At 42.3% G+C, this 26,603-nt stretch overlaps 1 protein-coding gene across 1 annotated transcript in view; it reads right to left on the bottom strand.

The window, feature by feature from the left end:
• M1ap (meiosis 1 associated protein) overlaps window positions 1–26,603 on the bottom strand; it is a 73,891-nt gene that overhangs the window by 35,379 nt on the left and 11,909 nt on the right. Inside the window, exon 3 of the mRNA XM_052720678.1 lies at window positions 17,176–17,344. Coding sequence (XP_052576638.1) covers window positions 17,176–17,344 — 169 coding nt within the window. The remainder of the gene's footprint in view (window positions 1–17,175; window positions 17,345–26,603) is intronic.

Below are 26,603 nucleotides of genomic sequence, written 5' to 3'. Positions count from 1 at the left end.
TCGCTTTGTAGACCAGGCTGGCCTCGAACTCACAGAGATCTGCCTGGCTCTGCCTCCCGAGTACTGGGATTAAAGGTGTGCACCACCACCGCCCGGCTCCAACCCCATTTCTAACTTCTTAACCTATGTACTCCAGGAACGGTAACAGCAGAACTTTTTCCTTTGGAGAAACTCTCATGTTGTCTCCACAGTGGTGCTGCGCTTCAGATCTGAGTCTTCACATCGCTGTCTCAGAAGGAGCGGCATCCTTTCGGGACAAGATAGAGATGGCTCCTCTGTTAGGAGCACTGGCTGTTCTTCCAAAGGACTCAGGTTCGATTCTACTGTCACCTACTCACCTTGGAGCACTTGGTATGACCCACCGTTCCTCAGAGATCCCACCCTCCTCTTCCTCTGTGATGGCCTAGGCTGTTCCTCCTCATTGCTAGCTGTTGACGTCCTGTTTTTCAAGATCAAGTTCAGATGACACCTGCTACATGTCCTGATCCACCCTCTGTTTGTAGGGGATGTTGGCAGGCGTGTAGTTCATTTTACATTCTGTGTGGTCACGGTTGTGATTGGGGGACACATCTGGTCTTCTCCATTTAAATGAAGCCTTCTTTTCTCCTACACCTTCCCCACCCCCAGTTCAGGGCCTCCCTTTGTTTTTCCTGTGACTCCTCTGCTTCAGCTAAGTTAGTCTCCCTGTCACATGACTTCCTTCCTTCCTTAGGACTTTTATTACTCTGTTAATCCATGGCATGCGCCTCCTCCAGCATTTGACTCAGAACTTCGTCCAGGAGCTATGTTGAAATTATCTTCCTTTGTCGGCTTTAATTAGGACCGACGGGATGTCTGTGGGCTTCATTTATACAGTGTTAATCACACTCATTATGTTAATACTCTTGTGTTATACTCTCAAGTTATACTCTGAAGGGTCTCTTCTCCTGAGTCTATGAAAGGCAGTGAGATTTAGTGGGAAGACCAGGACTTGAATTGTGCCTTTGAATGTTGTTAGTTGTGTGTTCTGGGGTGAGGACACTAACCTATTTCCTAGTTACCATGGAGCACCACAGTGTGAGATGTTTACGAATAGCAAGCAGTAGGTCCGACCTTCCTACTCCTCCTTCTCTTCTTCTTTCTCCTCCTCCCCCCTCACTGTTACGCTGAGATAAAACAGGGTCTCATATGGCCCAGGTTGGTCTCACACCCATCATGTAGCCACGTGATCTTGAACTTCTCATCTTCCTGTCTTCACTGTCCAGGTGTGGGGATGATAGGGATTGGCATTTGCCACTGTACCCAGTTTATGTGGTGCTGAGGGCCAAGCCCAGGGCTTTGTGTGTCTAAGATAAGCATGCTAGTAACTGAGCTACATCTTCTCTCATCTACAGAACGAGTCACTCTCATAGGTCAAAAAGAAAAAAAAAGTGCTTTCATTTTTCTTGAAACTCTTTTTTTTTGGTCGTCGTCCTTGGCTTCTGCCTCATCATATGTAAGAACATATGTAAGAATATATGTATGAGTAACACTGCACCTACTGCAGTGTTACTCATACATATAACTAAATGTGCTAAACCTGGGAGTTGGAGATAAAATATTGTTCTTAGGTGCTGCAGAGCAGCTCCCACATTGGCTAGAAGGCAGGGCATTCTGTGTGTGATGAAACTGATGAAACAGGCCCCCTTGACAGGGTGCCTGAGTGAAACTACAGCTAAATTGTTCGGTAGCCTTGCCTGAGTCATTGTCTCCACAGGAGGCCGCATTCATAGTCAATGTGTGGACCTATTCTGCCCCCTAGTGGCCACAAGCAGTGACAGCCTTCACGGAGCTCATTAAGCTCTGAAGCGGGGTGGGGGGTGGGGGGGTGGGGTGGGGGGTGGGGGGGGGGTGGGTTTGGAGGTGGAGTAGCAGGGGGGGGGCAAATAATGCCTACAGCCTAAACAACTCTAAAGCAGTATCACACAACTCAAGCGTATCTTTTAAAATATTTTATTTTCTGGATTTATGTGTATACCTGAAAGTATGTATGTGTTTCATGTTGGGGGTTGGGTGCAGAAGCCGTGGACTTGCATTTACAGACTACCATGAACTGTCAGGTGGGTGCTGAGAAGCAACCCCTGACCTTTGGAAGGGCGAGAGTCCCTTACCGCTGAGGCTTCTCTCCAGCCCTCTGAAGTGTGTTTTTGATGGGATTCTACACGTGTATTAGATGACTGTATTTTTCTTGACATAAAATGTCTAAGTTAGTGGGCCTTAGGTGGTTCCAAGAAAATGGAACTCCCAAACAGTCCTGCAGCTCATAAGTACTCCCACAAGGTCCTAGAGATCAGCCCTGTTCTACCAACAACCCTGATGTGGCCTGCCCTTGGGAGTCATGAGTGAGAACCCTCTGAAATTGCATACAGTGTCATCAGTGTGTGTGAAGGTGCATTTGGGTTGGGTAGGGCAAGAGGACGGATGGGTACTTAGCCTTTACCAGATTCTCAGAAAGTCTCTGTCGGCCTTAAGATATCAGCCAACATTTATTATTATTTTGTATACTTGTATACATGGGGATATGTGCTTGTAAATGAAGGTGCCTGTGGAGGCCAGAGGCATTAGATCTCCCGAATCTGAAATCATGTGCGGTTATGAGTCACCTGATGTGAGTTCTGGGAATTGAACTCCCATCCTCTGCAGGGGCTTGACATACTTTTAGCCAGTAAGCCATAGTTCTAGCCCCTGAAGCTCTCTTTTAAAAAATTATTTATTTTGTGTGTATGTGTGTGTGTGTGTTGTGTGTGTGCATGTGTGCACATATATATGTGTGGCAGTCCGAGGACAACCTGCAGGAGTCAGTCCCCTCCTTCCACCATGTGGGTCTGAGAGGTCAGACTCAGATCATCAGGCTTAGTGACAACCACTACGTCATCTCCCTAGTCCCTGAGTCTCTTGTTCTTTGGTTTGTGTGTTTTAAGGGGACACATGGGGACTGCCCTTTAGTAGTCTTAGGAGTATTCCCTGACAGCTAAGCCTGCACTGGGTTCTGTGACTGTGCCTTCTCTGGATGCTACAGATGTAGTCAGAGGGGCCTTAGCCAGACCAGTGTGTGTGTGTGTGTGTGTGTGTGTGTATATATATATGGTATATATGTGGTATATATATGTGGTATATATGTGGCATATATATGTGGTATATATATGGTATATATGGTATATATATGGTATATATGTGGTATTATATGGTATATATGTGATATATATGTGGTATATATATGGTATATATGTGGTATATATATGGTATATATGTGGTATATATGTGGTGTATATATATATATATATATATATATGTATATGTATATATATGCTGTGTGTCACCCCTGGTACCTTGTCCATCCCCGTGTCACCGGGACTAGCCTAGTGCCTGGCACACAGCAGGGTCCAGTAAATGCTTCAATACCAGGCTGCTGAATAGTTCCTCTGTGACCTCAGGCCAGTCACTTGGCCTCTGTCACTTCAGCTCTTACATCTGTGTGGTGGTTTGAATGGGATGGCCCCTACAGCCTAGGGCATTTGAAAACTTGGTCCTCAGTTAGTGGCATTATTTGGGGAGGTTTAGGAAAGGTGGTATTGCTGGAGGAAGTGTGTCACTGGAGTGGGCTTGAAGGGCTTAAGGCCTGGATCTACTGCCAGATTGTCCTTTCTGCTTTGTGGTTGTGGTTGAAGATGTGAGCTCTCCTGTTGCCGTGCCTGCTGCCTGGTGCCTGGTGCCTGGTTCATGTCCACTGCCCGCTGCTGTGCCTGCTGCTGTGCCCGCTGCTGTGCCCGCTGCTGTGCCCGCTGCTGTGCCTGCTGCTGTGCCTGCTGCTGTGCTTGCTGCCTGCTGCTGTGCCTGCTGCCTGCTGCTGTGCCTGCTGCTGTGCCTGCTGCTGTGCCTGCTGCCTGGTGCCTGTTGCTGTGCCTGCTGCTGTGCCTGCTGCCTGCTGCTGTGCCTGCTGCCTGCTGCTGTGCCTGCTGCCTGGTGCCTGCTGCTGTGCCTGCTGCCTGCTGCTGTGCCTGCTGCTGTGCTTGCTGCTGTGCCTGGTGCCTGCTGCTGTGCCTGCTGCCTGCTGCTGTGCCTGCTGCCTGCTGCCTGGTGCTGTGCCTGGTGCTGTGCCTGCTGCCTGGTGCCTGGTGCCTGGTGTCTGGTGCCTGCTGCTGTGCCTGCTGCCCGCTGTGCCTAGTGCCTGCTGCCTGCTGCTGTGCCTGCTGCTGTGCCTGGTGCCTGGTGCCTGGTGCCTGGTTCATGTCCGCTGCCCACTGCTGTGCCTGGTGCTGTGCCTGCTGCCTGTTGCTGTGCCTGGTGCTGTGCCTGCTGCCTGGTGCTGTGCCTGCTGCCTGCTGCTGTGCCTGGTGCTGTGCCTGCTGCCTGCTGCTGTGCCTGCTGCCTGCTGCTGTGTCTGCTGCCCGCTGCTGTGCTGCTGTGCGTGCTGCCCGCTGCTGTGCCTGCTGCCTGCTGCTGGTGCCTGCTGCCTGTCCGCTGCCTGCCGCTGTGCCTGCTGCCTGGTGCATGTCCGCTGCCTGCTGCTGTGCCTGCTGCCTGGTGCCCGCTGCTGTGTCTGGTGCCTGCTGCTGTGCCTGCTGCCTGGTGCATGTCCGCTGCCTGCTGCTGTGCCTGCTGCCTGGTGCTTGTCCGCTGCCTGCTGCTGTGCCTCTTGCCATGCTGTCCCCACCTTTGAACTCTGCCCCCTCTGCAACCATAAGCCAAAACAAACTCTTCCTTCTATCCGTTGCCTCGGTCATGGTTTTTTATCCCAGCCACAGGAAAGTAACTAATGCTGTAAGCTGGAAATGATAGTGATGCCCAGGCTGAGAGCTCACTGAGTAGAAAATGAGGGCTCTGGACACCTGGGAGCACCGTAGACTTGAAAGCACCATGCAGCTCCTGGGCATAAAGATGAAAGTTGTCTCTCGGAAGTCTACAAGGATGCGAACATTTTAGACACTTTTAAAAGTGTGTGCTGAAAATGTCAATGAAGGATATGATCCAAATTGGAAGAAAACATATTTTTAACTATGGTTCTCAATGGTCCTATTTTCATTTTATTAAAAAAAAAATGAAGCCCTACGTAAAAGAAGTTGCTTAGTAGCGACTGGGATATGCTGAAGTCTAAAGTTCTATTTGGAGCTGGGGAAATGGCTCAGTTGGCAAAAATTTTTTTTGCCTGATAAGCATGAGGACCTGAGTTCAATCCCCAGATTCCGTGTGAAAATGCTGGGGTGTGGTGGTGCACACTTGTAATTCAAGCACTGGAGAGGCAGAGGCAGGAGGATACCTGGGGCTCACTGGACAGCCAGTTTAGTCTAACCGGTGAGCTCTAGACCCACCAGGGAACCTGTCTCAAAGGAAGGTGACATCTGAGGCTGCGATGCCCCATGTATCTCCCATATTAATAAAACATACAAACAGAGTAAGTATTGTTTGGCTTGGTAAACACTAGTTAGGAGATTTTAAAAACCCTCCATGGTGGCATGTGCCTGTAACTGCAGTACTAGGGAGACTGAGGCAGAATTTCTGTGCATTTGGCTATGGGGTAGGTACCAAGTACCAGGGCAGTCAGAGACCCTGCTTCAAGAACAAAAGTCTTTTGTTACTCATGCAGACATTAATTTATTTTTTATTTTTTTTAAGATTTATTTATTTATTATTATTATGTATACAGCATATATGACTGCAGGCCAGAAGAGGGCACCAGATCTCATTACAGGTGGTTGTGAGCCACCATGTGGTTGCTGGGAATTGAACTCAGGACCTCTGGAAGAACAGTCAGTGCTCTTAACCTCTGAGCCATCTCTCCAGCCCCCAGACATTAATTTATATATCACACAACTTAAAAGTATTTAATGTAAACTGATCATCAAAAACGTAAAGCTGACTGGGCAGTAGTGTTTCCACAGGCACCATGTTGAGAGAGGAGGACAGGAAAGGGTGGATGAGGAAAGGGCTGGGAAGACGTTCAGTCTGATGGCCTGGCCCCAACAACTGCAGCAGAGCATCTTGTCTCCTTTAAACACTTAAAATTTTATTATTAATCATCATTATTTGTGTGTGCGAGCAGGCACACACAGCTGCACATGGACCAGGGAACAAGTGTGGAGGTCAGAGCACAACTCCTGGGAGTCAGTGTTCTAATTTCACTGTGCAATCCAGGGATTGAACTCGGATCATCGAGCTTGCCTAGTGAGCTAAGTTGAGTAAGAAAAAGTTGAAAAGGTCTCTGAAACCGAAGAAAATCCTGAAGGATGCGTGTGCATGCACACCTAGGCTGCACGACTGTGATTCTGCATATGCCCGTGCATATTTGCATCACTGGAAGAGTGTTTTCAGGACACTGCATTCATAAAAGAGGAACTGGCGGCTCAAAAGAAACCTCTATAAAAATTTCAAAGATATTTACAACTCCCCCCTAAAAGAGCTGTTGCAACTTTGTGTTTAGATGTCCTGTGTTGTAAATCCCAGCACTTCCCCTAGTTTTCCGTTGTCCTTTGACATCATAGTACCTTTTTCATCTTCTCAACAATAGTAGTGTGTGTGTGTGTGGTAGTCTGATGGTAAGAGTTGGTTCTCTCCTAGAGACTGAACTAGGGTATGGAGCTCAGGTCTTTGAGCTTGGCAGTAAGTACCTTTACTTGCTGAGACAAGTCTTACATTGGCTTAGGTTTTAATAAAAACATGTATTCCTTTAGTTCTGTGGGTGGGAGGGCATGTATGTGTGTGCAGGTGTGCGGTCCCATTCTTGCATGTGCAGACACCAGAGGTCAACTGCAGTGTCTTCCTCTATTGCTCTCCACCTTATTTTTGAGATAGAGTTTCTCACTGAATGTGTAGCTCACCGTTTTGGCTAGACTGTCTGGCCAGTAAACCCCTGGGATCCTCCTGCCTCCACCTCACTGGTTCTGGAATTATAGGAGGTGTTGCAGTGTCTGGCCTTTTAATGTGAGTGCTGGAGGTCAAACTCAGGTCCTCATGCTTGTATATAAGCATCCACTGAGCCATCTCCCTGGCCCAAACCTTGAGAGAAAAGTCTGTCTTTCACTGACTTTGTCAGAGGAAGAAAACAGGTGAACCAGAGTCTCCAGAAAGTGAGGAAGCCGAGCTGGAGAGCACTGAATGACGTGCTTATGCTCAGTCCAAGGCCCCAGCTGGCCCTTGCATTACACATATGGGGCAAACTGAACACAGCTTAGAGTTTAGGCTTAAAGAACGGGACTGAGGCCAAGCAAGGTGGTGCACACCTTTAATTCCTGCACTCAGGAGGCAGTCAGGTGGATCTCTGTGAGTTCAAGGCCATTCTAGTCTACATAGTGAATTCCACAGCAGCCAAGGCTACCCAATGAGACCCTGTTTCAAATAACAACAACAACAACAGCAAGCAAAACAAGTATAAAGAGAATGGGACTGAGAATTTGAGTGTTTGCTCACTGTAGGACCAACGAGCAGCAGTCTGAGGCTAACAAATGATCAACTGACAAAACAAACAAAAAAATCACTCCAAAGCAACACAATAGAGTCTAGAATCTCTATATCATAGCATTCATAAAATAAAACCACAATGTTTTTGGCAGAGAAGGCAAGAAAACTGTGACTCAGTCTCAATGGAAAACACAGATCACAGATGCAAACCCTAACAAGATAAAGATGTTGCATCTACTAGATAAGGACTTCATACCAGCATAATTAAAATCATCCTCAATGAGGAATTGAAAGTTTGTTCACAATGAATAGGAATGTAAGAAATGTCAGTAGAGAAACAGAAAATATAAAAGACAACCAAATGGAAATGTAAGGGCTTAAAAATACAATATCTAAACAAAAAATATTCACATGGGCTCAAAAGCAGGACGAAAATGTGAGAGGAAAAAGCGAGCGACGTAAAGACCCGAAGAAAGGAAAATGAACAACACAGACGGGGGCTAGGGACACGGGTCAGTTGGTAGAGAGCTTGCTTAGCATGCACAAAACCTTCCATTCCCAGCACTATAATATCAGATGAAAAGCCGGGCGGCGGGGGCGCATGCCTTTAATTCCAGCACTCAGGAGGCAGAGCCAGGCAGATCTCTGTGAGTTCGAGGCCAGCCTGGTCTACAGAATGAGTTCCAAGAAAGGCACCAAAACAACACAGAGAAACCCTGTCTCCAAAACAAACAAACAAACAAACAAAAAAATCAGATGAAGAGGCGTAATTGGAGTCCTAGAAGAGAAGAAAGGATATAGCACAAAAATATTTGAAGAAATAATGGCAAAAAAATTTCAATTTAGGTTACAGATTTAAACATACAGGTTTGGTAAAGCATGGTGGTGCACACCTTTAACTTCAGTACTTGGGAGGCAGAAGCAGGTGGGTCTCTGTGAGTTCAGGGTCAGTCTGATCAACAAATTGAATTCTAGGCCAGTCAAGGCTACACAGTGAGACTCTGTCTTAAAAAGAAAAATAAAGCATATAGACTCAAGCTCTTTTTCCTGGCGCCTCCTAAGTGGTCAGCTTTGTCAAGATGAAGCTGTATATTTCCTTCCCAGTCAGCAGCTATCAGAAACATATTGAAAAACACATCAAAGTGGATGGTGAGTGCCAACTTTGTACTTTCTATGAGGAGCACAGGGCCACAGAAGCAGCTGCTAATGCTCTGGTGAAGAGTGGAAGGATTACATTGTCTGAATCAGCGGTGGGGATGGCAAAAAAAGGTTTTCCCATGGGCAAGGTATCTTGACTCATGTCAGAGTGTACCTGCTGTTGAGTAAGTGGCATTCTTGTTATAGACCAAGGGGAGCTGGAGAGAGGAAGTACAAGTCTGTTTGGCATTGTGGATGCCAGTCTGAGTTCTCAGTTTGGTCAAAAGGGAGAGAAGGCTATTCCCAGGCTGACAGATACTACTGTGCCTTAGCAGTTGGAGCCCAAAAGGGCTAGCAGCATCCTGAAGCTACTCAATCTCTCTAAAGAGATGATGCCTGCCAATAGGTTGTCAGGAAGCCCTTAAACAAAGAAGGTAAGCCCAGAAGAAGAGCACCCAGGTTCAGAGTCTTGTCATTCCATCCGTCCTGCAACACAGATGCCAACATTGCTCTGAAGAAACCACACATTCAGAAAAACAAGGAGATGGCTGCAGAATCTGCTAAGCTTTTATCCAGGAGAATGAAGCAAGCCAAAGAAAAATGCCAAGAACAGAATGCAAGAAGATGTAGGTTATCCTCACTGAGAGCTTCTATTTCTGAGTCCAGTCAGAAAGAAGTCTTTAAGAGCAACAACTAAATGATCAGACCCTGAAAAAGAACATATAGATTCAAGAGGCTCAGCGAACTTCAGACAGGATAAATGAGAAAAAAATCTATGCTTATTTATGGCATTATCAAGCTGCCGAAAACAAACACAAAGACAAATTTCATGAAAGCAGTCAGAAAAACGATCCTTTCCAGATAGCTGAAAATGATTTAAGGGCTGTCACTTTTGGATAGAAACCAGGGGAGGCCAGAAGACAGTGAAATAGCTTTAAATTACTGAAACAGCTCAGGCAATCCATAATTCTATATATGAGACAAATATGCTTTCAAGAATAAAGGCGGAATAGACATTTTCAGATAAATAGTAATGAGGAGAACTGTCACTACCAGAGCCATGCTATAAGAAATACCAAAGTCCTTCAAGGGGAAAGACATGATATCTAAGGGAAACTTGGCCTCTTAGGAATGGATGAGAAGCTTTAGAAGTGGCAAAAATATATGGGTAAAGATGGAGGATCCAGGATTTAAGACTAGGGGCTGGAGAGACAGCTCAGCAATTAGGGGCAATTTCCAGCATCCACATGGCAGCTCACAAGCATCTGTCACTCTAGTCCCAGGGCATCTGATACCCTTTTATGGCCTCTGAGAACACTGAACACATATGATAACTACAGCATAAACAATAATATATATGTAACCCTAGGGCTAAGAACTTGAGACATAGAGGCAGGAGGCAGGAGTTCAGGGTCATCTTCAGCTGTATATTAATTTCAAAGCCAGTCTGGTGTCTATGAGACCCCCATTTCAAAAACAAACAAACAAACAAACAAATTAACAAGTAAAAGAATATATGTTTGAGGAGGGATAAATGGACCTACATAGTTGTGAAGTTTCTGTATTTTACATGAAATAGTGCTATATTAATTTTAAGTAGGCTATAAAAAGTTTAAAAATAGATTTTTAAGCCCTATGGTACTATATTAATTCTAATTAGGTTGTAAAAAAGACAAAAGATATATAATTCCCCAGAGAAGCTGCAAAAAATGTGAATTATTTTTGTGAATTCAAATGTAAATTCTAAGATGAATCTCTAAATTACAATAGATAAAATAGAATTAAAATGCTTTTTTTTTAATTTTTAATTTTTTTTTTTTAGGGGGGAGTGGGCAGGGTCTCATTACATAGCCCTGCTGGCCTGGAATTTTTATGTTAAAAAGAGCAGGTTGGCTTTGAACTCAGAGATCTGCCTCCCTCTGCCTCCTGAGTGCTGGGATTAAAGGCATGCACCACCGTACCCAGCTAAATTAAAAAAATATTCATGTGTATGAGTGTGTCTTTCTGTGTGTATTCAGGTGCCTTTGGGGGCTAGAAAAGGACGTTAAATCCCCTGGAGCTGAAGTTACATGCTGTGGATATTGCTCTGTATGCTGTGAATGTGTTGCTCTGATTGATTAATAAATAAAATGCTGATTGGCCAGTAGCCAGGCAGGAAGTATAGGTGGGACAAGCAGAGAAGAGAATTTTGGGAACAAGAAGGCTAAGTCAGGAGTCGCCAGCCATACACAGAGGAAGCAAGATGTAAAAGTACTGGTAAGCCACAAGCCACGTGGCAACTTATAGATTAATAAAAATGGGTCAATTTAAGATATAAGAACTAGATAGCAAGAACCCTGCCACAGCCATACAGTTTATAAGTAATATAAGTCTCTGTGTGTTTACTTGGGTCTGAGCGGCTGCAGGAGCTGGGTGGACACAGGAAAACTCCAGCTACAGTTACAGGTGGTTGTAAGTCACCTGATGTGGTTGCAGAAAACTGAACTTGGGTCTTTTAACTGCTGAGCCATCTCTCTAGTCCCCAATTTTAAAAATATTTAAATACCCCTCAAAGGCAGGAAAGCAGGAGGAAAAAAGACCAGCAAAAACTGAGTTAACAAACAAACAAAAAAATAAAACGGTAGACCTAAAATGAACCATATACTTAAGGTAATTATTAATGGAGCATACATTACAAATAAAACTTAGAGGTTATCAGAATGAATATAAAGATATGTTCTATATAGCAAATATGTTTTATTTATTTATCTTAATAATTTTATTTTATTATTTGTATTATATATTTATTTATTTTTGTTTGTTTTTTTGAGACAGAGTTTCTCCATGTAGCCCTGGCTGTCCTGGAACTCACTCTGTAGACCAGGCTGGCCTTGAACTCAGAGATCCACATGCCTCTGCCTCTGAGTGCTGGATTTAAAGCATTTGCCACCATGCCTGGCTCAAATATACTTTAAATATAAACACATAAATGGGTTGAAAGTACATGTGTGAGAAAAAAATGAATGATAAGAATTCAGGAGAAATGAAAACATACATACACAGAAAGGTCTGTGCATAGCTATTTATACCAGCTTTATTCATAGTTAAAAATTGGAAACCGCGGGGCGGTGGTGGCGCACGCCTTTAATCCCAGCACTCAGGAGGCAGAGCCAGGCGGATCTCTGTGAGTTCGAGGCCAGCCTGGGCTGCCAAGTGAGTTCCAGGAAAGGCGCAAAGCTACACAGAGAAACCCTGTCTCGAAAAACCAAAAAAAAAAAAAAAAAAAAAAAAAAATTGGAAACCAAAGTGTCCATTAACAGGAAAATAGTTAAACAAAACATAACATTTAAGTAAAATATTACTACTCAACAATGAAAAGAAATTAACTGATATAAACAACATGGACAAATCTCAATATCTGAATTAAAAAGGTTGGACACAAAAGTATATATGTATGATTCTACTTATATTAAATGTAACCAGTGGGATTGACTGCAATGAGACAGGAGGGGCCTATTGAGCATGATGGAAGTGTTTCCTATCCTGTCTGAGGTGATGATGTGCAGGTGTATACTACTATGAAAACTCATGTATGTGTTGAGTGACTGTAACTTCTGGTGTGTAGATTATTCCTCAAACCGGCAAGGCCAAACTTTTAAAATCTCCATTTTCAAATAACTTCAGATATTCTGCTAAATTCCTATTACTTTAATTATGAAAGGGAGGTTGGCTATTTTTCTTAGACCATGGCTTCTGTTAATGAAACAAATGTCTGTCTGTGTTAAAAATCTTTAGGTAGCAAATACAACAGAGCTTCTAATTTAGTCTTAATGCCACAGGAAAATGACTTTAATGCAGTTATCAAAGACAAACTCGACGAGCAGCTGCTCATTCTGGCCTGTTCCCTGAGACACTGGAGTCTGACAACTGCTTTACGTACAGAGGGGATGCCCAGTAAAGACTCACCTAGGTCTTTCTGGAGTCTTCTAAGAAGCAATGAATCTCTACCTTCTTTGTTTGGATTGTTAACATTTGGTGCTTCCTGAGAACACATATGGCTAGAATACCTTTCCAAGGGAGCTTGACATCAATCCCTGGTCAACTCTGGGAGGAAATTTTAAACAGATGGCTTGTGAGCACTTAGCAAAGGAACCTGATATCCTTGTGTACATGGCTGAGAAATGTAGGCTCGTTGGCAGCCTCGTTAAGTTGATTTGTAACTGGTTCAAGATTTAGATACCCAATCAGTGCAGACGGTTGTCAACCTGGACAGATGCCGTCAAGATGCCAAAGGATATTGATCGCTGTGGCCTTTTTAGTTTTGGCATATTTATTGCTTACCCATTCTTTAGAGGGCTATTATAAAATTTATTATATGCAAATGAAGACATACTATGTGTGTTCATGTAAGCTCCAAAAACTCAACAATAACCGGACAGTCATGAAGTCTTTTGTTTAACTTGAGCTGAAGAATAGCATCAGCAGCGCTGATCTGTCTGATGGCTGTTCTCTGATCTTCAGGGGAAGCCTCGCCACACACTGCATTCCTTGTCATCCTTTTCCTGTTAGAGAGCAGTTTACTACCTTAAGCAGTATCTCACTGTTTTAATGCCCTGAGCTTTGTAAAGAAGTGCCATTCTCTGGATGTCTTTAGTTCCTTGCTTCCCCACTCCTCACACTGTTCTATATAGCCGTGGTTCAGTCACTGTGACATTCCACTTTATGATGATGTCTCAAATTTTGTATTCCAAATTTGTATTTTACTGGTTATACAGGTTAGAGCTGTAGTTGTGATTTTTTTCTGACTACTTTGTTCATGGTGTCTTCTGACAAACAGAAATTCTGATTTTTAACACAGGGACACTTATTCAGTCTTCCATTGTTAGCAGACTCTGTGTCTCATTTGGGAAATACTTCCTTTTTCTCCTCACCGACCATCACAGGAATTTTTTCCTTACACATTTCCTTCTAAAAGTTCTATCTTTCATATTTAGGTTTTTAATCCATTTAAAGTGTTACACATTTTGTAAAGTAAAGGTCCAATTTCCCTTTTTCCTGTAAGGAATGTTGATAGTTCTAGAATGATTGATTAGTCTTTTTTCACTGTTTTTCCATGGCAGCCACAACACATATCAAGTTTTCATGTGACTTTCTACTTCTGGGATCAATAATCTGCTCCAGATGGAACAAATCATCTATTCTTGTGTCAATATGATGCTGTCTGTTATTTTGTGTAGTATTGGGTGTAATATCCAGAGCACTATTCATGTGAGGCAAAAGATCCGTGGTTGACTTGTATGACAAGCCCCAATACTGTCTTATTTAACAAATCTATGCATCATCTTTACACCTGACAAGGCAATCCTTAGTTTTAACACGTGCCTTAACCTGGATTCATGCATGAACAAGAGTGGACTCACGCACATGCACACACACTTTCCATAGGATTAGCTCATCAGATTAGCAACAACAACAGAAAAAGTGAGCTGGGTGTGGTGGCACACAATTTCTGAGATTGAAATGGGAGAATCTTATTTTCCAGGGCAGCCCAGGTGATATGTAACCTAGGCTTTGGCAAAGCAAAAAAACAAAACAAAACAACAAAACAAACAAAATGAAGCTGGGCATGGCAGTACATACTTGTAATCCTAGCATTCAGGAGGCTGAAGCAGGAGGATTGCCACAAGTTCATGCCAGCCAGAACTACACAGCAGGACCCTGTTTCAAAATACAAAAAAGACAAACTAAGCCAAGACAAAATCGACAAAAAACTCTGATGGAATTTGATTGGAATCATGTTAGTAGGTCAATTTGGGGAGAACTGAATTCTAATGATATTGAGTGTTTTATCTACCATCGTGTTCCAACTCTAACTTTAAAGTACATGAATGAAGCTTTAGGCACTCCCAAGAAGCACCATAATATGGATCTCTGTTGAGATTTATTTCTTTTTTGAAAAAATTATGTATGCATGTGTGTCTGTGTGAATGTATGCCATATGTATATGGGTGCCTGAGAAATCAAGAAGAGGGCCTTGGATCCTCTGGGGGTGTATTTAAAGGTGGTTGTAAGCTGGTCATAGTGAGTGATATAGGAAACCTGAGTTCTCTGGAAGAGCATTATCTTAGTTATTGTTCTATTGCTGTGAAGAGACACCATGGCCAAGGCGACTCTTCTAAAACAAAACATTTAATTGAGGGCTTGCTACAGTTTCAGGGGGTTAGACCATGATCAATATGGTGGGAAGCAGACAGGCATGGCATTGGAGCATAGCTGAGAGTTTTATATGCTGATACACAGGTAGCAGGCAGGGGTGGGGAGGTGGGGGAACGGGAGGGGGGGTGGAGACTAGGCCTGGCATTGGCTTGAAACCTCAAAGCCTACCTCTAGTGATACACCTCCTCCAACAAGGCCACACCTCCTAATCCTATCCAAACAGCTCATTAACTAGGGACTAAGTTTGCAAGTGTATGAGCCTGTGGGGGCCATTTTCATTCACACTGCTACAAGCATCAAATATTCTTTCCTTTTGTTTTTTGACAGGGTTTCTCTGTGTAGCTTTGGAACCTTTCCTGGAAGTCACTCTGTAGCCTCGAACTCACAGAGTTCTAACTCATAGCCTCCCAAGTGCTGGGATTAAAGGTGTGTGCCACCACCGCCCGGCTGCATCAAGCACTCTTAACCGCTAAGTTATCTCTCCAACCCACAAGATTTATTTCTAAGGAGCTAGAGATTTAGCCCAGTGTTGAATGCTTATGTTGGTGCAAGGCACTGGGTTTGATCCCCGACACTGCAGCAAATAGGAAAACAAGAAGAAAAAACTTAAAAAGACCTTACTTCTGCGGGGAAGTAGCTCAATGGGTAAAAAGCACTTGCCACACAAACCCAACAACCTGAGTTTGATCCCTGGAACACACAGGAAGATGTAGCATGCACCTGTAATCCCAGCATTCTTAGGAGGCAGCCACAGGAGAATCATTTGGAAGCTTGCCCATCCGTTATCCTGGACTACCCAGAACAGCAGAAACCAGAGACACCCTGCTAAAAATGAACTCCCCAAAGTTATCCTCTAACTTCCACAGGCATGTGCCCACATGCACACACATAGGTGCAAATGCACATACTAATAACAAATAAAAAATGAAACAACAACACAAAAAAATCCCCAAAGAAGATAGCAACATTACTGCTATGATTTATGGCTCTTCTACGAGGCCAGTCTTGGGTGCTAGAATTAGCAGAATTTCCTAGATCCTAAGATGATTAAGATCATTAGGAATTTGCTGTCGATACAGGGTTGGTTCACATGTAAAGAGCATAGGGTGAAGGAAGCATACAGGTTTCTCTGTGAGAGTTTGTATCTATTTCTTGGGCAAACACTTTCTCATTTTCTCTTAAGAGTGAAATTGGAACAAAAATAGACAAAAACCAGAAATGAAGGACCATGAGAACTATGTAAAAGTTTTATATTATGTTAGATGAAAACAAAAAATTACATACACAGATTCCACCAACGGGACATAAATGTGACAGGGGACAAGTAAGTGGCAACGTACAAAAATAAAAATCCTGTAATGGGGTGGTGGGATTAGGAGAGGCTTCTAAATTGAAAAGTATTTTGATGGTCACATATTCCTTTTAGTAAAACAATAAATTACCAGAGTTTGAAAATTTCTCAGTAACAGGCATATTAAAAAGCACTACAAATACTTCAATTATCCTATCATTAATACCAGCACATGACTGCTGTGGGATGTTCTGTATGGCAAATGTGTTGCTGATTAGTCAATAAATAAAACACTGATTGGCCATTGGCTAGGCAGGAAGTGTAGGCGGGACAAGGAGGAGAAAAATGCTGGGAAGTGGAAGGCTGAGTCAGAGACACTGCCAGCCACCAAGATGACAAGCAGCATGTGAAGATGCCGGTAAGCCACGAGCCACGTGACAAGGTATAGATTTATAGAAATGGATTAATTTAAGCTGTAAGAACAGTTAGCAAGAAGCCTGCCACGGCCATACAGTTTGTAACCAATATAAGTCTCTGTGTTTACTTGGTTGGGTCTGAGAGGCTGTGGGACTGGCAGGTGAGAGAGATTTGTCCTGACTGTGGGCCAGGCAGGAAAACTGTAGGTACACATGGCATTTATCTGTGGCAGGCACTGTTCTAAGTGTTTTATGTCACCAAATCTGAAAACTTGGGTTTCTCTCTCTCCAGGCACATGGAGCCTAAGCCAGCCTCAAACTCCTACGTAGTGTGGACTTCCAATGCTACCAGCCTCCATCTCCTAGATGCTTCAATTACAGGGATGGGCCATCATACCCTACTTTTTTCCCTTTAAAAATATTTGGTTTGTTTATTTTATTTTTGTTGTGTATGGGTGTTTTACCTACAGGTACTTCTGTGTACCATGTGCATATCCAGTGCCCACCAAGGCCAGAAGGGGGCATGGGATCCCCCAGAACTGGAGTTACAGACAGTTGCAAGCCACCATGTGGGTGCTGGGAACCAAACCTGAGTCCTCTATAAGAGCAACAAGTGACCATGAGCACTGAGCTATCTCTCCAGCCCCAACATAAACATTTTTGAGGCAGGAAGATTGCTAGATCAAGACCAGCATGGGAAACAGCAAAAAGCAAAACTCTTACCACCACTGCTGGGTTCTTCAAGGGGGGACGGTGAGTCCATATGCTCTTGGATGTCTCTCGTGATCTCCACCACTTGCAGCCTTCTGACACTAAGCAGGGTTATGTCTTTCAGCCCTTCCTCCAGGTGTCTGATCACTTCTTTTCCAGGCTGAGAAGTCAGGATAGTAATCTAAGATGAAATCCATGGCAATAATGAAGATGCCTGCCTTTCTTGATACCCACAGTGAGGAACACACAATCTATTCTGGAAGACAGACCTTTAAGTCTTTGATAGTAGCTGTTGTGTTTAGTACAAAGAGAGAGATTTAAATCAATTTAGGAATAAAACTTCACTTGACTTTAGTCAGCAGGCTAGGAAGTGATACAAACAAAGTTCCCTGTGACCGATTCTGATGGAACAATTAATCATCAAAATCCTTTCCAGTAATCCCAGATAGTTCATAGGTAGTGCCTAGACAATGACCAGGGAGAAACCATAAGTGTGTTCTGGTCTTTTTTATTCATCCTTGGTAAAAATTTTTTTTTAAATACTGGTAGCATTTCCTCTGCTCAAAATATTTTTCTTTCACAGGAAAACAGAGGAACAGGGTGTTGAGGTTTCCCTCACTACATGTGCCCTACATTTTAGAGAGCCCACGGTGCCCCTCCCAGGGGTGGTTCCATGAATTGCATTCTCAGATGGATCTGTTCTCTCCGCACAGATCTAGAGAAATGATTTCTTTTGACTCTAAAATGTACTTAACCCTTCACCAGTATGTTGGACCTGAAGAAATATTAAGCATTTGTGTATAATTAGGATCTTTTATGCCATTGAAATGAATGTTTTCAATGATCAGTTTTGCCTTGGATTTTGAGACTCTGGAAGACAATTACATATGCAATTATTTTGTATGCAAGTGTTTTTAATCAGCAAAGAGGGCTGTAGATGAAAGTACAATTGTTAGTGTTAGTTCTGAATGCTTTACTGTTGCAGAATAGTTTTAGGCTCACAGTAACATTGAGAAGGACACAATAACGCTTACTTCTTTTTTTTTTTTTTTTTTTTGGTTTTTTGAGACAGGGTTTACTCTGTGTAGTTTTGCGCCTTTCCTGGAACTCGCTTTGGAGACCAGGCTGGCCTCGAACTCACAGAGATCCCCCTGCCTCTGCTTCCCAAGTGCTGGGACTAAAGGTGTGTGCCACCACTGCCCGGCAATAATGCTTACTTCTTGTCCTCACACATGAATAGTTTTTCCCTCCTTATTTTCCTCTACCAGATCAGTACATTTACTGCAAGTGATTCATGTCAATTGAAAAGTCATAATAACCTCAAATCCATAGTTTACATTTGGACAAGTTCTTAGTGTAGTACATTCTATGGGTTTGCACAAATATACAATGACATCTACCTAAAACATCAGGATGTTTTCACTGCCTTAAAAATCCTCTTTGCTTATTTTCCCATTCCTCTCACTGCATGTTTTTTTTAAATTTGAATACTGGGGATTGAACCCAGGGCCTTATCTTTGCTAGGCACATACTCTCACTAAACTATATTGCTAGCTCATCAGTCACCTTTTTTACTGTCTCCATAATTTTGCCTTTTCCAGGGTCCTGTGTATTTAGAATCACAAATAATGTAGTCTTTTCATATTGGCTTCCTTTATTTAGTAATGTACATTTAAGGTTCTTCCATGCCTTTTTGTGACTCAATAGCTCATTTAGTTTAGGTGCTGAATAGTATTTCATTGTCTGGATGAACCACAATGTATTATCCATTAGTCTAAGAGAAATTGTGTTTCAGTGGCTGTGACTGCATGCACAAGATCTATACAAGAACAAGCCACCAAAATCCCAGCACAGATAGGAGAGGGGCTCATGAAGTCTCACCTCTAGCTATTTGCAATTGATGGCTGCTGGGAGAGCGAGAGCCAGTTTTCTTTTGAGATGTGGCCTCTAAGAGGCTGCCCATGCTTCAGTAGATGGCCTTACATCCTTACATATATAGGCAGCACTAAATGAACCTTGGGTTTAAAAAAAGAGCACATGAGGCAGGTGGTGGTGGTGCATGCCTTTAATTCCAGCACTCGGGAGGCAGAGGCAGGCGGATCTCTATGAGTTCGAGGCCAGCCTGGTCTACAAAGTGAGTTCTAGGAAAGGCACAAAGCTACACAGAGAAACCCTGTCTTGAAAAACCGAAAAAAAAAAAAAAAAAAAAAAAAGAGCATATGAAGTTGAGAGGCAAAAGTGGTGGTGGGGATTGGGAGGGTGCTAGAGGGGAGGAAATGGGGGTGGTTTTCATCAAAACACATTGAATGCGCCGGGCGGTGGTGGCGCACGCCTTTAATCCCAGCACTCGGGAGGCAGAGCCAGGCGGATCTCTGTGAGTTCGAGGCCAGCCTGGGCTACCAAGTGAGTTCCAGGACAGGCGCAAAGCTACACAGAGAAACCCTGCACGAAAAACCAAAAAAAAAAAAAAAAAAGAAAAAAAAAAAAACCCCCACATTGAATGCATATATGAAAGTCTCCAAAATAAAAAAAAAATAAAAATCCCTAAAATAAAGACAAGACACTGTGTTGCTCCCAAGATTGGAAAACATAAATGCATAAATGAAGCTTAATATAATCATCTGGGAGTGTGGGCACAGTCTTTAACTCCTTTTGGTAGATACAAAAGCCCTAAGTGTTGGATTGTATGATAAAATTTTAGTTACATTTTGTAAGAAACCATGTTAGTTACTTTTCTCATTGTTGAGGTCAAATCTGACAAGGAGAAACTTTAGGGAGGAAGGATTTATTCTGGCTTACAGTTCAAAGGATGCAGTCCATCATGGAGGAGAGGCATGATGGCAGGAGAATGGGGTGACAGACACACTGTGTCCACAGTCAGGAAGCAGAGAGGTATGAATGCTGCTGCTCAGCTTGCTCTCTAATTAGTCCAGATCCTTGACTTATGGAATGGTGCCACCCACATTTAGGGTGAGTTTTCCCCTCAGTTAATCCAGTCTGGAAACTCTCTCACAGACATGACTAGAAGTTTGTCCCCAAAGTGATTCTAGATCCTGTCAAGTTGACAATATTTACCATTGTAGGAACATCCAACTGTCTTCCTGCTAAAACTAGATCAAGTTTCGGTTGCTCCTCATCCTTGTCAGCATTTGGTGCATTAGTGTTCTGGATTGTGCTTGTCTGATAGGAGGGCAGTGGTGCTTGCTGTTTTTCTTTGTAATTTTGTGACGATGAACCATGTAGATCATCTCTTCATATGCCCACTTGCCACATGTATGATTTTTTGGGTGAGCCATCTCTTAAGGTCTTTAGCCTCATTCCTTCGTTTGGAAAGTGTCTTTTCAGCTCATTTGCTTATTGCTTGGATTATTTGCATTTAAAATTAATTCTCTCTATATATACATACTTAATGTTTAAAAAAGATTCATTTAAAATTTCTATGTATGATTTTTTTTCAATTTTAAAATCAGTATTTTATTTTATGAGTGTTTTCTAATTTCAACTTCATTGATTTCTGCTCTATCCTTATTCTTTTTCTTCTGCTTACTTGGACTTTATGTTCTCATTTATCTTTAGTTTCCTAAAGTGGAAGCTTAGAGTATCGAATATAATTTTTTTCTAATATAGGAATTCAGTGCTATTTCCCTTTCAGTACTGTTTTTTACTGTATCCCACAAATTTCAAGTTGTGTTTCCGTTTTCTTCTTAGTTCAAAATATTTTTGAACTTTCTGAGATTTTCCCCCTTTGCTTCATTGTGTGTGTGTGTGTGTGTGTGTGCCCCCACGTGCGTGTGCACACGTGTGTTTTGACCTTTTCAGCTCTCTTTGTTTTCTTTTGCTTGTTTTTTGGGACAGGGACTCTCTACATAGAGCTTGAATTCAGAGATCTGCCTGCCTCTGCCTCCCTAGTGTTTGGATTACAGGTGTGTGCCACCACACTTGGCCTTTTCAGTTATCTTTGGAACTGGTTTCTAGTTTAATTCAACTGCGGTCTGAGGGCAGACACTATATGATTTTTGTATGAAATTGCTAGGGAGTCCTTTACAGCCCACAGTATGGCCAACTTTGTGTGTGTTCCATTTGAGCTTCAGAATACTATACATTTGTCTGTTTTTAGATGACATTCTATAGATGCTGATTAAATCCTTTTGATTTGTCTAATGAGTTCAGTTACACCCATAGGTTGTTCTGCCTGCTGGATCTGTCCATTTCTGATAGAAGGTGCTGAGGTTTCCAGTAAAAACAGTGGATTCATCTGTTCATCTTTGCAGTTCTGTTACATTCTTGCCTCACATAGATGACACTGTGCATCTATGTAAGACTCTCACATAAGAATTGTTATATTATTATGTTATGATATCATGACATCATGTCATGGTTTTTAAAAAATTATCTTAGTTTTTAATTTTATTACACGCACGCGTGCGCGCACGCGCGCGCGCGCGCGCGCACACACACACACACACACACACACTATCTCTTTTTACCCTACAGGTCCTTTGTGCATATATTACAGCTTCCAGGTTAGTGTTTTTATGGGATTCCTGAGTATTCAAATGAGTGGGGCTCTGAGTCTTCATCTATTTCTTGTGCCTTTTCTTGGGCTCTTTTCCTTCTTCTTCTTCATTCTACTCCAATGTATCAGTTTTTGTTTTATATTATTATTTTTATTTATTATTATCCTTTAGATGCCTGTTTGTTTTCTTTTTTTTTTTTTTAAAAGATTTATTTATTTATTATGTATACAGTGTTCTGTCTGCATGCATCCCTGCAGGCCAGAAGAGGGAGCCAGATCTCATTACAGATGGTTGTGAGCCACCATGTGGTTGCTGGGAATTGAACTCAGGACCTCTGGAAGAACAGCCGGTGTTCTTAACCTCTGAGCCATCCCTCCAGCCCCCTGTTTTCTTTTTTTTTAAAGACAGAATATTTATGCTTTATTTACAGGAATGTGAAGTTGACAATGACATGGAAAAGATCTGGATGTTCTCAAAAGTAAGCTGTACAATTAGTATATGACTCAGCAATTTACTTTCTAGGTGTAAAGATTTTAGCTTTTGAAAACAGGCCCTCAAGCAGATCCTTGTATAGTAGTGTTCAAAGATGCATTATTTATAACACTCAAAGGGTAAAATGAGAGACAGAAAGGGGGTGGACCTGATGGGAGGGGAAGTGGAGAGGAATGGGAAGGAGCAGAGGGAGGGGAAACCATAATCAGGACATATTATATGAGAAAAAAGTTATTTTCAATAAAAGGGGGAAAAGAACAATGTATAATTATCTATAGCTATTTAGGTAACCCATGGCCCTGTCAACTTGATGCATAAAGTGAGCCATTCAATAATCCAGCCCTCTTGCCTATTCCTCCTGTGCTTTGGGAGCTGATGAATATTGTTCCGGTCTGATCATTTTAACAAAATTTATGCTTGTAGATTCCTGGCAGGGAATTTGATCATGGGTCTTCCTCTCAGAGCTCACTGGTGGCTTTCAGAAACTAAGCTATGGTGGAAATGACAATGGTGAGGAGACCTGCTTCTGCTGTTTTCTAGCCCTGTGACGTTACATGAGCTACTAATTTTCCTGAACCCTAGTTCCTCATCTAGCGAGCGAGGAATATACCACAGGTAATAGAATTGTGGTGAGGGTTGTGCCTGGCGTGGAAGACACTTAACATATGTAATTCTGCATAGCTTCAGGCTTCATAGCTTCCTCCGTGTCTTCATCCTCATTTTCCTCCATCAGAGGACACCAGAACTCCTCTAATTTCATGTCTTGGACCCTAAGTGTGGTGTCTGAGCCTCCCCAGCTCAGAAGCTTCAAAACAGTCCTCTGTCCCCTCAAGGTTGTCTTTGGACAGAAGTCACCATATTCTCAGTCACTGAGGACAACCACAAAGGAGAATACTTTGTGAACAGCCGCAGTGTGTCATATATCTTAAATTTTAATACATAGAGGAGAAAATTATCTTATGGACTCCTAGTGTTCAGAAATTGCTTTTAGTAGCACTTTACTTAAATATGAATTCATTGAAACAAAACATGAATTCTATATGGCTCTAGTTCTTATCATGTTGAACTGAAATCCAATTTAAATTGAACATAAGTAAACTATAAATGTAAAATCTAACAAACAGTACATTTATATGACAAATGATACCATTTTGCTGAAGTAAAATGGTCATGTCTAGGTTGTGGAAGTGTTTACATTCCTGTGTCATATGTTTGACTAATCTAATTTTATCACTGTTTATTTTTAATCTATAAAATCTTCGTATAATTAAAAAAAAAGTCATTATATTGGTGCTGGAGAGATGGCTCAGCAGTTAAGAGCACTGGCTTGTAACTAAAGTTTTCCTGCCTGGCCCACAGTCAGGACAAATCTCTCTCACCTGCCAGTCCCACAGCCTCTCAGACCCAACCAAGTAAACACAGAGACTTATATTGGTTACAAACTGTATGGCCGTGGCAGGCTTCTTGCTAACTGTTCTTACAGCTTAAATTAATCCATTTCCATTAATCTATACCTTGCCACATGGCTCGTGGCTTACCAGCATCTTCACATGCTGTTTCTCATCGTGGCGGCTGGCAGTATCTCTCTGCCTCAGCCTTCCACTTCCCAGCTTTATTCTTCTCCTTGTCCCGCCTACACTTCCTGCCTAGCCAATGGTCAATCAGTGTTTTATTTATTGACTAATTAGCAACACATTTGCCATACAGAACATCCCACAGCACTGGCTGTTCTTTCAAGGATGGGCTCAATTCACAACCCTCCACAACTCCAGTTTCAGGGAATTCAGAACCTGCTCTGGCCTGCTGGGCATTGAGTGTGCATGCAATGCACTTATATATGTGCAGGTAAAACACCCATGTATGTAAATTTTGTGTGTGTTTTTGAGACAGGGTCTTACTGTGTAGCTCTGGCTGTCCTGGAATGTATGTAGACCAGGCTGGCCTCGAACTCACAGAGATCTGGCTGCCTCTGCCTCCTGAGTGCTGGGATTAAAGGTGTGCACCACCACACCCCATAATAAATAAATATTTTTAAAAAATTGTTAAAAAATTTAAAAAATAAAAAAGAATTATCACGTCATTTGGAATAACTGATTTCTTATTATTATGTAATATTCTTCTTTGTCCCTGATAACTTCGTGTAACCTGATGTTTCTTTGCCTGAATTAATACAACTCTTGCTTTGACTGGTATATGTTTTTCTCCACACACTTTCTTTTTTTTTAATAAATATTTTTATTTTATAATTAATTTAATTTTACATATCAGCCATGGATTCCCCTGTCCTCCCTCCTCCCACCCCCCAGCCTTCCCTCCAACCCACCCCCCATTCCCACCTCCTCCCAGGCAAGGTCTCCCCTGGGGATTCAGCCCAGCCTAGTAGATTCAGTTGAGGGAGGTCCAAGGAAAGAGACACCATGATAAATGAAGACCCCATGGGAATAGGAAGAAGCAGAGTGCTAGAGAGGTCCCCAGAAATCCACAAAGATACCTCCACTATAGACTACTGGCAATGGTCGAGAGTGCCTGAGCTGACCTGCTCTGGTGATCGGATGGCCGAACACCCTAACTGTCATGATAGAACTCTCATCCAGTGACTGGTGGAAGCAGATGCAAAGATCCATGGCCACACACTTTCTTTTAATCTCTCTCTTTATATTTAATGTGGGCTTCTTTTAAAAATTAAATCATTTATTTTATTTACTATTGGTGCGTGTGTGTGTGTGTGTGTGTGTGTTTGTGTGTGTGTGTGTCTGTGCACATGTGCCATGGTGTGAGTATGAAGGTCAGAGAACAACTCTCAGAATTTGTCCTCTCCTTCTACTATGGGTTTCAAGGGTCCAATTCAGGTTCTCAATCTTGAGCAGCCAGCGCTTTTAGTGGCTGAGCAAATTCTAGTGTGGGTTTCTTGTAGACATAATCAAGTCTTTCTTTTGGTCCATTCTGATATTCTCTATGTTTTAACTAGGCCTTCTAGGTCACTGACATTTGAAGCAATTAGTGACACTGGGACTGGCCTACACTATCACTATTTTATGTCTGTCACACATGCCTTCTTTTTTCCTGTTTCACTTTCCCCCTCTCTCTTCCTCCTTCTCTCTCTCTCTCTCTCTCTCTCTCTCTCTCTCTCTCTCTCTCTCTCTCTCTCTGCTCTGCAGGGATTGAACCCCGGGCTTTTTACACGCTTAGAAAACACCCTACCTTGAGCCATGTTGCTGTGTTTCTCATGATTTTAGTTAAGCAGTTCCTATGACTTTAATTCTTTTCTATTTTTAACACACTGGTTATACTTTTTTTTTAACTTTACAAAGTGGTCATCCAAGAGCTTGCAATGTGTATTTATATTCATGACTCATCCAGGTTCACTTTCAAATAACACTACTCTGTTACAGGTGGTATAAGCATGCCACGATAATAATTTTGAGCCAAGCATTGTGTCACATATCTATAATCTCAGAACTGGGGGATGGAGTCAGAAGAATCAGAAGTTCAAGACCATCCTCAGCTACATCGCAAGTTTGAGGCCAGAATAGGTCGTGACTCTGAAACATGCAACAAAACCCCTAGTTTTTCACCTGTCTTTTATATCACTGCTACCACTGATTTCGCTTACTTATAAACATATGTGTGTATGCACAACCAACATGTTGTTGCTGTTATTTTGACCAAAATGTCATCTGTTTCATGAATTAAGACTAAGAAAAAAGTCCTCATTTACCTTCTTTGATATGCTTCACTTTTCAGGCATTGATACATATTTCTAACCTGTATTATTTTCCTTCTCTCTACCCCCTACAAGGATAATTCTCACAAATTGTAGCTTGGTGAATTCTTTTCTCTTAATACCAAATATTTTATTCTACCTTCTTTTTTTTTTGAATGGTTTTGGAGGAGTTAAATATAACCCTCGTTCTTCCAACCCTTCCCCATCCCATTAGCCCTCCTCATTCCTAGACAGTTTTGTTTCTACTTTATGTCATCAATACATATGATTTTTATCTATCTGTATAAAATCTAGGATCCACAAGTGAGAGAATGTGACTTTGTCCTTCTGAATCTGATTTAACTCACTTAATTTGATAATCTCTTGTTACATCCATTTTCTGCAAATGATGTAATTCATTCTTTCTGGTTGAACAAAATTCCACTGTGTACATAAACCACATTTTCATCCATTCTTCTGGTGAGAGACATCCAGACTGACTCTATAACTTGGCTGTTGTGGATAATGCTACAATAAGTATTGGTGTGGACTATCTCCATGGTATATTGCTTATTCTCATGCTCCTTGATTTCACTTAGGAGTCTATTTGTGTCTTTTTTGATTTATTACACATTCGTATAATTATTCTTTTGAATTTTTTTGTGTGGGATTTCATCTAATTCACTTTCACTGAACCCATCACTGGGGAATTGACATTTTTCGGAGGG

This window comes from Peromyscus californicus, unplaced genomic scaffold, assembly GCF_007827085.1.
Source record: "Peromyscus californicus insignis strain IS unplaced genomic scaffold, ASM782708v3 Scaffold_6__1_contigs__length_162567912, whole genome shotgun sequence".
Classification (NCBI taxonomy): Eukaryota; Metazoa; Chordata; class Mammalia; order Rodentia; family Cricetidae; genus Peromyscus; species Peromyscus californicus.
This window is presented reverse-complemented; position numbering and strand designations above follow the sequence as displayed.